Source organism: Notolepis coatsorum (genome assembly GCF_963971535.1).
Source record: "Notolepis coatsorum genome assembly, contig: SUPER_7_unloc_1, whole genome shotgun sequence".
Lineage (NCBI taxonomy): Eukaryota > Metazoa > Chordata > Actinopteri > Aulopiformes > Paralepididae > Notolepis > Notolepis coatsorum.
This window is the reverse complement of record NW_028174880.1, coordinates 794,803-810,151: the sequence shown is the minus strand read 5'-3', so window position 1 is coordinate 810,151 and position 15,349 is coordinate 794,803. Positions and strand designations below refer to the sequence as shown.

At 42.7% G+C, this 15,349-nt stretch overlaps 1 protein-coding gene across 1 annotated transcript; it reads right to left on the bottom strand.

Moving 5' to 3' along the window:
• Positions 1 to 786: 786 nt before the first annotated feature.
• Positions 787 to 13,662, bottom strand: spcs3 (signal peptidase complex subunit 3). Its single transcript, XM_084338295.1, has 5 exons — positions 13,412 to 13,662; positions 11,670 to 11,743; positions 7,379 to 7,455; positions 3,568 to 3,683; positions 787 to 1,057 (listed from the first exon to the last, which is right to left on the bottom strand). The coding sequence occupies exons 1-5, from the start codon at positions 13,552 to 13,554 to the stop codon at positions 925 to 927; spliced, it is 543 nt and encodes a 180-aa protein (XP_084194421.1). The 5' UTR covers positions 13,555 to 13,662; the 3' UTR covers positions 787 to 924.
• Positions 13,663 to 15,349: the final 1,687 nt, after the last annotated feature.

Genomic DNA, 15,349 nt, shown 5'->3' with positions numbered 1-15,349 from the left:
TTTTTCGTGTCTATTTTTATTATTGTATTATTGCACAATCGATGCGGGCATGACCACCCGCATTTCACTGTATGCCCTGGTATGTATGTGACAAATAAACCTCTTGATTCTAGTTTGTGTGATGTTTGAAGCGGAAGTGGACACGGACCTGCTAGCCTAGATTAAAACTTGTTTGGTGTTTTTGGCCAACGGCTGGGCTAGCTGGTCCGTATCCACTTCCATTCATTAGTGCTGAGCTAGACTAGCTTGTAGCCAGATAGCCTTCTACTGAACGCACAGAGAGGAAATTGGTCTCTATCTTCTTGTCAGACTCTGGAGAAGACGGTAAGAGCATTTCCCATAATGTTGGTGTGTTCCTGTAACGTGCCTGTGTCCTGGGCTAAAAGTTATACAATATACAATATATGATGACTTGTCGTACAGAACTTGTAAGTCGCTTTGGATAAAAGCGTTTCAGCTAAATGACTAAATGTAAATGATATACCGTAATTGCCGGACTATAAGCCGCACCTTTTTACCCATGTTTTGAACCCTGCGGCTTATACAACGATGCGGCTAATCTATGGATTTTTACAGTGAACAGCCACCAGGGGCGCTCTAGTGGACACCTGCGGCTTATAGTCAGATGCGGCTTGTATATGTACACATTTATTTTTCGTTCTATATCTAGCTGGTGCGGCTTATAGTCCGGCAATTACGGTACTCTACATAAACATTTTCACTTTCAGAACATTCTTCTTTAATGCTAACTGGCCTTTGGGGGGAAAAAGATACAGATCCCAGTCCCACAATCAGATCTTTTATTACAAATTAGCAAAAACACAATTAATTTACACACTTATGGCAAGTGTGTGTGTGTGTGTGTGTGTGTGTGTGTGTGTGTGTGTGTGTGTGTGTGTGTGTGTGTGTGTGTGTGTGTGTGTGTTAGTAACTCTTCGTGGTCTCGTATGACTCTGGGAAGGGCAGGCTGACATGACCTGCTCCAGCCACCAGGGGCAGTATACCGGCGTTGGGAACCACGTTCCAGGACAACGTCAACGTGATGTTCTTATTGGCCCTGAGGAGAGACGGACATGACAGTTGACAAATGGGATCACAGAATGGAGTCGTCAGTGAACCAATCACAATAGGACAAAGTTGACCTCCTGATGATCGTATAGGTCCAGGGGATGAGACAGACGCCGGGATTAAAACAAAAAAATAAATCTCATGACTGAACTTTTTTTTTCAGGCCAAGTCATATTCTTATTTTAACCTCCACTGTATTTTTTTATTTTTTTTTAATAGCGTTAGCGTTTTAAGGTAGCCTACTTGTTTCGGTTTCGTCGATAATCCAATGTACAGTTACCCCCACCCCGCCTACCCAACCCCCCCCAACCACCTCCAATGTACAGTTCCCCCCCCCCCCCCCCCCAACCTAACCAACCTCCTCCAATGTACAGTTTCTTCATCAAATGTATATACTCTCTTTTTTAGACTCTTTTTGTATCACAAACAATACTGTATTTGTAAATCTGGTATGTCATAAATGTATAGATGTAGCAGTACTGTCTATCTGTATGTCATGTTGTATGTCATGTTATGATGAATTGAAAATGGGGGACCCTGATGTAAACAAGACGAAAGTCTTTCTCTGGTCTGCATCCCCTTAACAATTGTGTCTATTGAGCCGTACTGTATTGTACCCATTCTGCAATCTGTTAATAACAATCAATCAATCAATCAATATTTAACAGATTGCAGAATGGGTACAATACAGTACAACAGGCTGACTGACTCCGGTAGGGCCGTCGCGCCTCCGCTAACCCTTCGATACGCTTTGTGGTCCGGGCATAAATGTGTCCATAAATCCATTTATTTAGATCCAACAGTCTGAATGTATCTTGCGATTATTATACATTTCCGACGACGAACTATTAGCGTAATCCTGTCTCTCGAGTCGCTGCGTGCGTCCTGCCATTATTGCTCGCCATGACTCTGCTTGACGCGGCCCTGGTAGAAAAAAAATTCCCCTTTTCATGATATTTGACGCCTTTGATTTGGCTCAATTTAGTTTCAATCTGTATGCATCTACAAATCATATTATACCAGGTTATTACATGGCGTTTTCACATTCGCCGAAATGCTTGCTTGTGATTGGTCAATAGCCCGCGTCAGAGGTCCGTTATCACACAATAATGACCGCTGTGCGCAGCTGTTCGCAATCAAGCCCCACTGACACACTGCCTCAGTGCAGCTCAGCATATGCACAGCTGCACTCAGTCATGCAATCAGACCAGAGCCCACAGACCTGCCGGCTGCCGATAATAATAATCACTTTATTTGGGCTGACAGAGCCACAGAACAACTGCGTCTTCATTTGATCTAGTCTTGTCGATGAATTAGGTATATTGTTAGTAAGTTAGCCATGCAATAAGCGGGATAATGTATAGCTATACTCGATCATTGTCGCAAAATAATTGACCTTCACTGACGTTTAAAACACCTCGGCGCTGCGCCTCTGTATTTTAAACTCTGTGTCGGTCAATTATTTTGCGACAATGACCTCGTAGCTATACATTATCCCTTACTTAAATTCCGTCACGACTCCGAATCAAATGACGGAACTCCAAATCAAATTGACGGAAATCCGTCCCAAGACGGAACGCTTTAATGCCTGCAGACAATAAGATAATGTTGTTTAATGTATGTTCTGTTTCTAGTGGAGGTCATCGTCATCATAATCTTTTATTTATTCGTACATGGAATTACCACAGTCCAACAGTACATATTAATATGATCCACCAAAATTCCATGGCCGAAAGGAACAGGAAGAACAATTCTTATATGTAGCTGCCCCTACACACACACACAACACACTGACAGACTTATTGCAATGTCCACCCAACCAAACAGAATGTACCCATTTTGCAAAAATGGAAACATCAACACAACTAAATTAAATCAACATAAATAAAAACACATTTTGTGTATCCTATCAGTCAAACTACATATTTAGGTTCATTCATTTATGTTTATGTTCTAAGTGTAGGTCTCTCTCTCTCTCTCTCTCTCTCATAGAAAGATAACATAATGTTGTTGTTTAATGTAGGTTAGATTAGATTAGATTGTACTTTATTGTCATCATATTTGCATACAACGAGATTTGGGTGACACCCAAGTTTAATCTCAAACGTAAGGTGCATTAGTGGAGCAAATGTAAAATATAAAAAAGTAATAAAAGAGAAACATAAATGTTCTGTTTCTAGTGGAGATCGACTCATAGAAAGATAACATAATGTTGTTTAATTAATATTATGTTTCTAGTGGAGGTCTCTCATAGAAAGATAACATAATGTTGTTTAATTTAACCCTTTCACTGCCACACGACAGAAGGTTAGCCATTTACCATCACACAAACGACAGTGATGCTCCATCATTAGCATCATTAGCTCCGCAATGCGGAGCTAATGATGGAGCATCGCCGTCGGTTGTGTGATAGTAAAGGGCTAACCTTCTGTCGTGTGGCAGTGAAAGGGTTAACCCGCTGCCCGGTGGCAGTGAAAGGGTTAATGTATGTTGCGTTACCTCAGTCCGTTGCCGTCGTCGAAGAAGAAGTATTTGGACTTCATGTCTCTCAGGTTCAGTTTGGTGTTTTCACCTCGAAGAACAATCTTATCCCACAAGACCACCTGGTTGAGGGCCTGATACACACACACACACACACAGTTGATATTTAAACATCTACAAACATAATACATGATCATGCGATTTATTTTTGTGTGGTGTGTTACAACAATAAATAATTAAATGTTCTAAATAAATAACAATGTTGAAATTGAGAACTTTGTGTGGACTTGAAAAAATAAATTACAACTGAAATTACATGTTTTGTTATTACCGAGATAATTAAATACCGTTGGGCACCGATACCAAATTCCAGGAACTGGTACCGGTTCAAATGGGAACGGTACCCCAACCCTAACCAGTAGGGCACTAGACCTCCAGAACCAGGTGTGTGTGTGGTAGGGATGCACCGATCCGACTTTCTGAGTCCCAATACTGATACCGATACCTGGGTTTGGGTATCGGCCAATACCGATACCGATCCCCCAAAAAAGATTTTCAAAAAAGTTTAAATCTTTTTTTTTTTAGATTTTATCCACGTTTTTATTTTATTTTATATTAAAATATATTTTGTTTTTAAGAATTGTAAAGGATCACAATTGCGTTTTTGATTTGTTGTAAACAAAGACAGAAAATAAACTTCATTCATTCAATGAATAAACTGTACGCCTCACTGTCACTGTGTGGAAGAGACTGGGATCATTCTTTTGTGCAACAAGGCAACATCAGGCTCGACTTAAAACATTACTTTCCTAACTTAGTGAAACTAAATGTAACAAATTAACACAGATATAAATGTACTGAATTGTTATTTCTTATTTTATTAATTATTAAAAAAAAAAGAATTATAATAATAATCAGATATATATATATTTTTTTTTACCGATACCCGATCCAGCTATTTTACTGATATCGGCGGCCGATACCGATATCGGATCGGTGCATCCCTAGTGTGTGGGTCTCACGTTGCTCCAGAATGAGGTGTGTGTGGGTCTCACGTTGCTCCAGAATGAGGTGTGTGTGGGTCTCACGTTGCTCCAGAATGAGGTGTGTGTGTGTGGTTCTCACGTTGCTCCAGAATGAGGTGTGTGTGGGGGTCTCACGTTGCTCCAGAATGAGGTGTGTGTGTGGGTCTCACGTTGCTCCAGAATGAGGTGTGTGTGTGGGTCTCACGTTGCTCCAGAATGAGGTGTGCGTGTGTGGGTCTCACGTTGCTCCAGAATGAGGTGTGTGGGTCTCACGATGCTCCAGAATGAGGTGTGTGTGTGGGTCTCACGTTGCTCCAGAATGAGGTGTGTGTGGGTCTCACGTTGCTCCAGAATGAGGTGTGTGTGTGGGTCTCACGTTGCTCCAGAATGAGGTGTGTGTGGGTCTCACGTTGCTCCAGAATGAGGTGTGTGTGTGGGTCTCACGATGCTCCAGAATGAGGTGTGTGTGTGTGGGTCTCACGTTGCTCCAGAATGAGGTGTGTGTGTGGGTCTCACGTTGCTCCAGAATGAGGTGTGTGTGTGGGTCTCACGTTGCTCCAGAATGAGGTGTGCGTGTGTGGGTCTCACGTTGCTCCAGAATGAGGTGTGTGTGTGTGTCTCACGTTGCTCCAGAATGAGGTGTGTGGTTCTCACGTTGCTCCAGAATGAGGTGTGTGTGTGGGTCTCACGTTGCTCCAGAATGAGGTGTGTGTGGTTCTCACGTTGCTCCAGAATGAGGTGTGTGTGGGTCTCACGTTGCTCCAGAATGAGGTGTGTGTGGGTCTCACGTTGCTCCAGAATGAGGTGTGTGTGTGGGTCTCACGTTGCTCCAGAATGAGGTGTGTGTGTGGGTCTCACGTTGCTCCAGGATGAGGTGTGTGTGTGGGTCTCACGTTGCTCCAGGATGAGGTGTGTGTGTGGGTCTCACGTTGCTCCAGGATGAGGTGTGTGTGTGGGTCTCACGTTGCTCCAGAATGAGGTGTGTGTGGCAGCGTTTCCGTTAGCCGGTAATTACCGGTATTTGGCCGGCAAAATCTGTTGAAGTCCGACAAATTTAATCTCTCCGGTCATAGTGTCCGGTGAAAATAGTTCCCTCTGGGCACAGTTTGATTATTTGAATTGTATTTGGATGGGCTGGAGTTGGGTGGCCTATGCGATGAACGAAACAATCATTGCGTTTGTTGTCGTTGCTTCGCCAAGCAGCCGGTCTGGTAATGACGACGCTGTGTCAGTGAGAGCTTGCTGCTGGATTTGCGGAAGGCATGCAGCTGCAGACCCACAGAACCCACCAGCTTTGCTGGCACAGTGCGGTCCCCAGACCTGGAAAGCTGCTCTGCGGGTCTGCAGCTGGATGCTTCTTGCAAACTAACTGCAGGCGGCTGGCCGGCTCGCGCTGATATTGTTGGACCGGCTGCTTGGTGGAGCAACGATGAAACGAATGTAATGAATCGTTCGTCGCATGGGCTATTTCATTTTGGCCTGTTTTGGTACGGTTCGGGTGGTCAAGTTGTGCTTGGAGGGAGTTGTTTTCACCGGACATTATGACCAGCACCAAGTCGTTGGGAGGTGGAGATATACATCACGCAAACCCACGATAATGTTGCCGTCTCTCTGCCAAATTTCTCAGTTCTTCGCTTGATATAATTAATACAAATGTCCAATATAACGGAATTCGTTAGCTCATAAAAATGTGATTATAACAGACTGCTGTTTATTAAGGTCGGGCAGACTGCCCACCGACACCTCAAGTCGGCAGCAGCACGCAGTCTCGAGGGACTTATTTTATTTGGAATATATTAATGACTGTATATACGCAAAAGTAGCATAGTTTTAAGTTAAAATATTATAAATGCCTTGATGATGTCATTCTTTATATAGGCCTATCAATTGTTTTTAAGCTCAATATAAACTCTGACCGGAATTTATCCCATTTGTCCGGTAGATTGAAATCTACCGGACACTCGGACCTGCAAAAAAAAATTCTAACGGAAACCCTGGTGTGGGTCTCACGTTGCTCCAGAATGAGGTGTGTGTGGTTCTCACGTTGCTCCAGAATGAGGTGTGTGTGTGTGTGTGGGTCTCACGTTGCTCCAGAATGAGGTGTGTGTGGGTCTCACGTTGCTCCAGAATGAGGTGTGTGTGGGTCTCACGTTGCTCCAGAATGAGGTGTGTGTGGGTCTCACGTTGCTCCAGAATGAGGTGTGTGTGGGTCTCACGTTGCTCCAGAATGAGGTGTGTGTGGTTCTCACGTTGCTCCAGAATGAGGTGTGTGTGTGGTTCTCACGTTGCTCCAGAATGAGGTGTGTGTGGGTCTCACGTTGCTCCAGAATGAGGTGTGTGTGGGTCTCACGTTGCTCCAGAATGAGGTGTGTGTGGGTCTCACGTTGCTCCAGAATGAGGTGTGTGTGGGTCTCACGTTGCTCCAGAATGAGGTGTGTGGGTCTCACGTTGCTCCAGAATGAGGTGTGTGTGGTTCTCACGTTGCTCCAGAATGAGGTGTGTGTGGGTCTCACGTTGCTCCAGAATGAGGTGTGTGTGTGTGGGTCTCACGTTGCTCCAGAATGAGGTGTGTGTGGGTCTCACGTTGCTCCAGAATGAGGTGTGTGTGTGTGTCTCACGTTGCTCCAGAATGAGGTGTGTGTGGGTCTCACGTTGCTCCAGAATGAGGTGCGTGTGTGGGTCTCACGTTGCTCCAGAATGAGGTGTGTGTGTGGTGGTTCTCACGATGCTCCAGAATGAGGTGTGTGTGTGTGTGGTTCTCACGTTGCTCCAGAATGAGGTGTGTGTGTGTGTGTGGTTCTCACATTGCTCCGGGTTGCATACTCCGCAGACAGGTACAGGAACAGCTGCTTGACGTTCCAGTCGAACACGGGCTGCAGATGTATGGTTGGTTAAAGACAACATGGCTGACCCCACAGTTTTAACAGTCTGGCCTGACCCCCAGTTTAACCTTCTGTATTGTCGCAGTGAAAGGGTTAACCGTTCGGTAGTGCGGCAGTGAAAGGGTTCATTAATTTGATTCCTCCTTCGTTCGTCCAGGAGGTTCCCCACTGACCTCCACTCAGTGTTCATTTCGTCAGCTAGTCATAGTTTTAGTCTTTAGTCATGTCTCAAATGCCCTTTTTAGTTTGTCATATTTAGTCACGAAGTCACCTTTATCTATTTTTCGTTCAGTCAAGTTTTAGTCAACTACAGGTCTGAGTAGGCTTGGGCGGTATGACGGGAAATCCCGCCGGTATGATTATCAATACCGTGACGTCACAGATGCGTTTCCTTCTATTACACTGACACAGAGTTATAACAGGGACGGCATTGGTTGTAGTGCACAGCACGCGCCAGCAGAGGGCAGGGCAGTCTGTCTTTCCCTCTCTCAGTCAGAGCAGAGCTGAGCTGAGCTGAGCAGGTGTATTAATCTGCACGACAAATAAAGACTCATTCTTCTATAGAATGCGGTTATGGACCGATGGCCGTCCGTTTATTAACCATGGGTCCACTTCCAGACATTGATGATTGAGGAATCGGGGAAACGGAGCATTTTTCTAACGTTTTGAAATGGATCGGTGCATGAATGTGGACTCGGGGACACCTGGTTTGGGTACCGGTAAGTAACTTATGTTATGGTTGAGCGATTGGAAGATGAACGTACGAGATATGAATGCTGTAAGGCGTTTCAGTTCGACTGTGTTTGTGTGTGCGGCGGCGTATTGGCTTCGCGATTCACTACATGGGTTTAACGGCTTAAGCTGGTGTTTTGATTATCACTTAATCAATGCAGAATCAATTTTGTGCGTCTGTATGTGTAGTTGTGTAGTACTACTGTCGTGAGTTTGTGAGTCATATTGGTCTAATTTCAGCCTCCGTTATACGTTATTTGTTCCGTATGACTCGTTTCATATCCGTGTGTCTCGAATGTGTGGCGCCGATTCGGTTACTTTGGCAACACGGTCGCTAAGGAATTTAGGTTCGAGGTTGAAGAAAGTGCACTTTTAGGTTGAAAGAACGGCCCTAATGTCAACGTGTTTCAATATAAGCGTTATGTATGGTGATAACGACTACCGGTATATTGTTAACTTAGCTCCGCTCCCCCCCGATGAAAATGAAAGTCATACCGTCATAATACCCATACCGGGGTATTATGTCAGTAAGGTATGATGGTATGAAAAGAATTATACCGCCCTAGCCTAGGTCTGAGCATTTTCGTTTTAGTATTTTTTGTCTAGTCTCGATTTAGTCTTTTTTGTTTAGTCGTCGCTACTCAGCCTCATAAGTTGGCGTGAGCTTTTTTTTTTTTTTATATATCTTTTTCCCCCTCCATTTTCCTCCGATTTTCTCCCATCCCAATGTTAGTCGTATGCCAATTCCCAATCCCTTCCTGGTCGCTGCGCACTTACCCCCCACAGTCAGATCATCTGGGAGAGTGTAGGCCATCACGTGCTTCCTCCGACACACGTCCAGCCAATCAACCGCTTCTTTTCACCTGGCAGCGCAGATTCTCACTGAGAGGGCGTAGCGTGTGGAAGGATCACACTACCCCCCTTAGATCCTATCCGCGCTGAGCAGGCGCCCCGTCCGAACTGTAGGAGTCGCTGTTTACAACGACCCGGACCCACCCCGCCAGCTTCTCCCACCCTCTAATACTGCCAATTGTATTAGTGTGAACGGCCAGCCAAGCTGGTGACAACCCCGGAGCTGTGAGCTGGATTCGAACAGGCGAATCCAGCTAGGGGTTGGTGACGAACGCAATCTCCGCTACGCCACCTAACCGCCACTGAGCATTTTCATTTTAGTATTTTTTTGTTTAGTCTCGATTTAGTCTTTTTTTGTTTAGTCGTCGCCACTCAGCCTCATAAGTTGGCGTGAGCTTTTTCTAAACAAAAACACGCTAACGTTAGTGCTAGCTGGTTAGACTTATGTAAGCTATTTAATGTGTTCTATTGTGGTGGATCAACATAATTCACCCACGGAACTATGTGTTGGGGATAAGGGTTCCACACGGACCATACTGTTTGTTACTTTCCTGTCGGCAAACGAGTTCCTGTTAGCTAGCAAGTAACAGTGTTGACGTTGAAGTTGATGTTGAATAAGCGTTTAGCATCGCCTTTCGACACCCCGCCTCCTATTCTTCGGCGCTACACTATGTTATTGTTGATGCTGACGTTATGAGGTGGAGTTGCGCGCCCCCTCTTGGGGTTCTGTTTTGGGGAACAGTGGGGCGCGCGCCTGTGACAAGTCCGTTGTTGTGGAGTGGAAAGAGGGAGGTGATTTCAGCAAGGTTTTATTTTGTAAACAAAATTTTGTGTAGTCGTTTTTAGTCACCGACATTGCATGAATAATTTCGTCACGTCAATGTCACATGATCTCCATTAACGCGACGTCTCGCCTCCTCGTCATAGTCAGGGGGGAAAAAGCTTTGCCGACGACCATATTTAGTCATAATTTTCGTTGACTAAATTAACACTGCGTCCACTAGGTCTTCTAGCTGGGGGCGCTAAGAGGCGTCCCTATCAAACTATCTGTCTAGGGCGGTACCGAATAGTTTCAAGGAGAATAAAAAGATTCCATGATAAACGGAATATTCTAGAATACACAGAAACTAGAATTTCTGCCTATTTATGAATCGTTTTCAAATAAACGCTAGATTATCGTATTTGTATTTATTGGTTTAAAATACAGAGACAGTGCATATTAAGGAACATTTGACTGTAAATATGCCAGTTTAGCCAAGTTGGCTAATTTTCAACTGTAGTCTCTGGGGCAGGTGAGGTGACATGAGCACAACAATAATTAAAACATAGTACAATAATTAAAACACAGTAGGAATCAATATAGGTTACAATACACTAAAATACATACAAATAAATACATTAAAATACAACCCCTCAGTTAAAAAACATAGTACAATAATTAAAACACAGTAGGAATCAGTATAGGTTACAATACACTAAAATACATAGAAATAAATACTTTAAAATACAACCCCTCAGTTAAAATGGTCGCACACTTGACCATCTCTCAACCATGATTTTAAGTTAGTTTTAAATGAGATGTAACTTTGATACTCCCTGAGCCGTGTTGGCAGACTGTTCCAGGTGTGGGCTGCTCTCACGGAAAAGGCTGTCTGACTAAAAGCAGACCTCCTGTTTGGGACTACACAGTCCCCTCTGACTACAGACCTGGTATATCTATCAGCAGATGCTTTCTGTTTTATGAAAGTACAGAGGGGGGGAGGAGCCAAGCCATGTAGGATTTTATAGGTAAGGCAGGCATCTTTGAATTTGACAAGATTGTCCCAGCTCAGTAGGTTCTGGTTTGTTATGCTATGACAATCGATAGTATATGTGTACGTATGCACGCTATATAAGCGATCTGATATCTGATCTGATATATTTCCTGATCGCTCGCACAGCCAAACAGCCACATCATACATAGGGGAAAAGCTTATATCTCCGTGAAAACAGGTCTGATTATCCTAAGACTGGTCAAATAGATTCCTTACCCGAGATCAGATGTTATCCAAAAAGATTATTCCAATTCCTGATCGCCATTCCAAAAATCTATCACTTTTATTGATTCAACGCTACATACTGTAAACACATATTCCACGCTGTTCTGATGATCCACAATGAATCGAATCGGCTCGGGTTACATGCGTGAGAAGTAAAATGTGGATTCCGGATTTTTCTTTTCTCATCCATTTTCATTGAGTCCATTCCAAAAGGGTGCATTACCATCTGGGAGACGATAGGGGAGGGGGGGCTTTTTTTTCACATCTGAGCTCCTACAGGGGCTGCATACCAACAACAGTAGACTCGGTTGATGAAATATGAATTCAGATCGCTAATAAAAAAATAAAACGCTAATAATAATCGTGGTGGGCATTCAGGCATTGGGGCTGATAAAACGTGTTATCGCGTTTTGGGCATTCAAAGTGTTAATATAGCACCCCTATAATAGTGGGGGTCGCGGCTCTCTGACACCGTTATTTCGGGGGTCACGGCCTGAGAACCCCATATGACCCTAATCCGGAGTAAGACACTTCTAGGGTTATGAGAGGAATCTCTCCAGGATGAACCTGCACAGCGGTGGAAAGGATATTAGCCGTCATGTCAAAGGTGATGAAACCAAGGTCACTCCTCTCCCTGGGGCCAGTGAAGTCATCTACGTTCTTCCTGTTGTGTGTGTGAGAGAGAGAGAGAGAGAGAGAGAGAGAGAGAGAGGAGAGAGGAGAGAGGAGAGAGGAGAGAGGAGAGAGGAGAGAGGAGAGAGAGAGAGAGAGAGAGAGAGAGAGAGAGAGAGAGAGAGAGAGAGAGAGAGAGGAGAGAGGAGAGAGACAGGGAGAGACAGAGACAGAGACAGAGACAGAGACAGAGAGAGAGAGAGAGAGAGACTATTACTGGGCTAATACAATAACGATGAAGATACAAAAAAAGATGAAGAAAGAGAGACTGGAGATGTTACATCATGGTAGCAACGTTTGCCAATTGTTGATTCACTAAGTTGACACATTTCAAGCATCAGTGATGTAATGTTCACGTGATTCAGAATTAATGCTTTAATAAACTAGCTTGGTCTGCTTGCGTGAGTTGTTAGCAATCACTGCAGCCGGCTAAACTCGAATGTTGGATTATCTCACTTTAATGGCTGAGAATTTCATAGATACCCATGATAAACAGAAAATAATAATAATTGAGTCGATTTTGCGTTATGGAACATGGACGTCAGATAGGGGGTGTTATGGAACATGGATGTCAGATAGGGGGGGCGTTATAGAACATGGACGTCAGATAGGGGGGTGTTAACCTAAAACAGGTTGACTGCTTTAGTTTAGGCCAGCATCAAGACCTCAGGCATAACAAAAAATATTGTTTGGTTCCTGTTGGTTGTCAGTTAAGGCCATGGGTAGGTACTAGGTAGGGATTTTTTTTTTTTTTTCTTCTTTTTTTATTCTTTCCCACGGCGACTATGGATAGGGAATTTCTTTATTTAATTAAAATGTCCACAACAACATGGATGCATGTACTCTGCCAGCATGTTTAATATCCATAATACTAAAGGTTTGACTAAGATGTCTATGAAACTTTATTCCAAAAAAAATAAAAAAAATAAGGGATTTATTTTATTTAGGCCTCATGTCCTGCCGCTGACCTCAAACACGTGCCGCTCTCCCATTGGCTGGAAGAGCCGACAGGAAGTGCAACCAATTAATTGGGAGGAATAAATTAATCATAAAAGACAATGATGATTGTTGTGGAAACTGCATTAGAACAACATGCAGGTGCATGTTATATATATATATCATCTCTAGTCTGAAGCTTCCCTTTCTCTACACGTGGTTTATTTAGCAACAAACATCGATGCAAAACAATAACATACTATAAATGAACGTCACTCCTGTTCTATGCATGTACACACACCAATACTACACGTGAATGTACATACAGCTGATTAGCACCAGCATTATTACTCAGTTATATATTTTATACCCAGTTTGATTGTAATTGTTTATACCTGTACATTGCAACACTCAGTGGTTAGATGCCACACTTATTTTCGTTGTACTGCACACACAGTGCTGTGTGATGATGACGATACATTTTAATCTAATGATTAGATGATGAATGCCATTTTATGAATATTACATGACTTATGATTAATTGAAAATGGGGGACCCTGATGATGTAAACAAGACGAAAGTCTTTCTCTGGTCTGCATCCCCTTAACAATTGTGTGTATTGAGCCGTACTGTATTGTACCCATTCTGCAATCTGTTAATAAAGTTTTCAATCAATCAATCAATCAATAATCGATAGTGTAGAAGATGTGATGGATGAACTCACAGCATGACTCTGGAGACGTGGATGTCCACCGGGATACTGCGGTCTTTGAACGCCGTCGTGATGAAACAGCCGAACGTTAACGCCGCCATGACGCTCAGGGAAAAGGCGAAGAGGGAATTCGCCCTCGACAAAACCGTATTCATCACGAAAAATAAATTATTGTGCCTTATGAATTATTACCGTATATCTGCAACAACCCTCTGGTGTTGTTATCAGCTTCTCTCTGGACAACCAGGAAGCGCGGAGCGGAAGAATGAATGTACGGAAGTGACGTCTTTCTTCTTCTTCTTCTTCGTTGTTTTTTTTCCCCTACTTCTTGGCAGAGGCAGCAGCAAAGGGCGCGACACTGCCGCCGCCTGGTGGGAGAAGGGTGTATGAAAATGTTCTGTAATTAATCTAGATTAACCTAGATAAAAAATTGCAGTTTTCTACTTAAGACCGAAGCTTGTAACAGATATTTACTTGAGTAAAATCATGGAATTAATGTAAAATCAACACAAAGAAAGTATATTTAGATTCAAAGACTATTTTAATAGCTTTCTTTGAATAGTTTCTCTCCTGTGAAATACAAATGTTCAACAAAACCATCAACATTGACTCAGCTAGACCTCTTTCTTATATCCACCACGCTAAAATTGAAGATTTTTCACTCCATAGATTAATCTAGATTAATTTATTTTAATGCTTTAAATAATTTAAATTAATCTCCAGAGTTAAAACATTAATTTTGACAGCCCTAATGTTTCTGTTATTATGGCAAGACAGCACCCCCTAATAGGTGGAAAAAGTTTTCTGAATTTTATGTTTATATATGCAAACGAGGCACGTCCCCATTAAATATGTGCACATTTATGGATGCAATCAGGCAAAATGAAGTCAAATAAACAACTAAATGTGTGTTATTGACGTTTTATTGTCACTAGTTTCATAGAAGACATGTTTAGGAAGCAAAATATAACAAAATCTCAATATCGTCGAGAAAAAAAAGCAAAAAGGCGATTTAAGGGAAACACCCTAAAACTGTCTCTTTTAAAGGGGACCACACAGATCGATTAGAATTTCGATTATGTTAGTTGGGAAATGTAGTAGTAGTAGTAGTTTCTCCAGAAGCTAGAAACCGGATAAGTCAGAGTAGAACTTGTGATGTCATCGAGCATATAAGGTCTGCAGCTGCTCCATGGACTATAAATAGGAACTGATTTTGTGAACCCACAGAATGTTTGTGTTCTCAGTTCTGAAAAATAAAATCTACCCTTATATTATATATTTATATTTATATTTAGAGCATTCCCCTGGGTTGGTTCTCCTTAGTGGCTTTTGCTGCTCTCAGTGTCACCTATAGCATCTCTCCCAGTGTTCCTTTATGGAGCAACTTCAGGCTATATATATTATATTGAAATTCTTTATTTGGAATTACCCCTTGAGACGAACCATCTCGTTTTCAAGGGGGTCCACAAAATTAGATAGATAGATAGATAGACAGACAGACAGACAGACAGACAGACAGACAGACAGACAGACAGACAGACAGACAGACAGACAGACAGACAGACAGACAGACAGACAGACAGACAGACAGACAGACAGACAGACAGACAGACAGACAGACAGACAGACAGACAGACAGACAGACAGACAGACAGACAGACAGACAGACAGACAGACAGACAGACAGACAGACAGACAGACAGAGAGAGAGATAGATAGATAGATAGATAGATAGATAGATAGATAGATAGATAGATAGATAGATAGATAGATAGATAGATAGATAGATAGATAGATAGATAGATAGATAGATAGATAGATAGATAGATAGATAGATAGATAGATAGATAGATAGATAGATAGATAGATAGATAGATAGATAGATAGATAGATAGATAGATAGATAGATAGATAGATAGATAGATAGATAGATTGATTGATTGATTGATT

What these genes read in the sequence shown, in the direction of transcription:
- spcs3 (XM_084338295.1), bottom strand. Translation starts at nt 13,554, where the DNA reads ATGAATACGGTTTTGTCGAGGGCGAATTCCCTCTTCGCCTTTTCCCTG. An exon ending in CACGTCTCCAGAGTCATGCT is followed by an intron (nt 11,744 to 13,411) that starts GTGAGTTCATCC and finishes CACACACAACAG; the next exon opens with GAAGAACGTAGATGACTTCA. An exon ending in GACGACGGCAACGGACTGAG is followed by an intron (nt 1,058 to 3,567) that starts GTAACGCAACAT and finishes GTCTCTCCTCAG; the next exon opens with GGCCAATAAGAACATCACGT.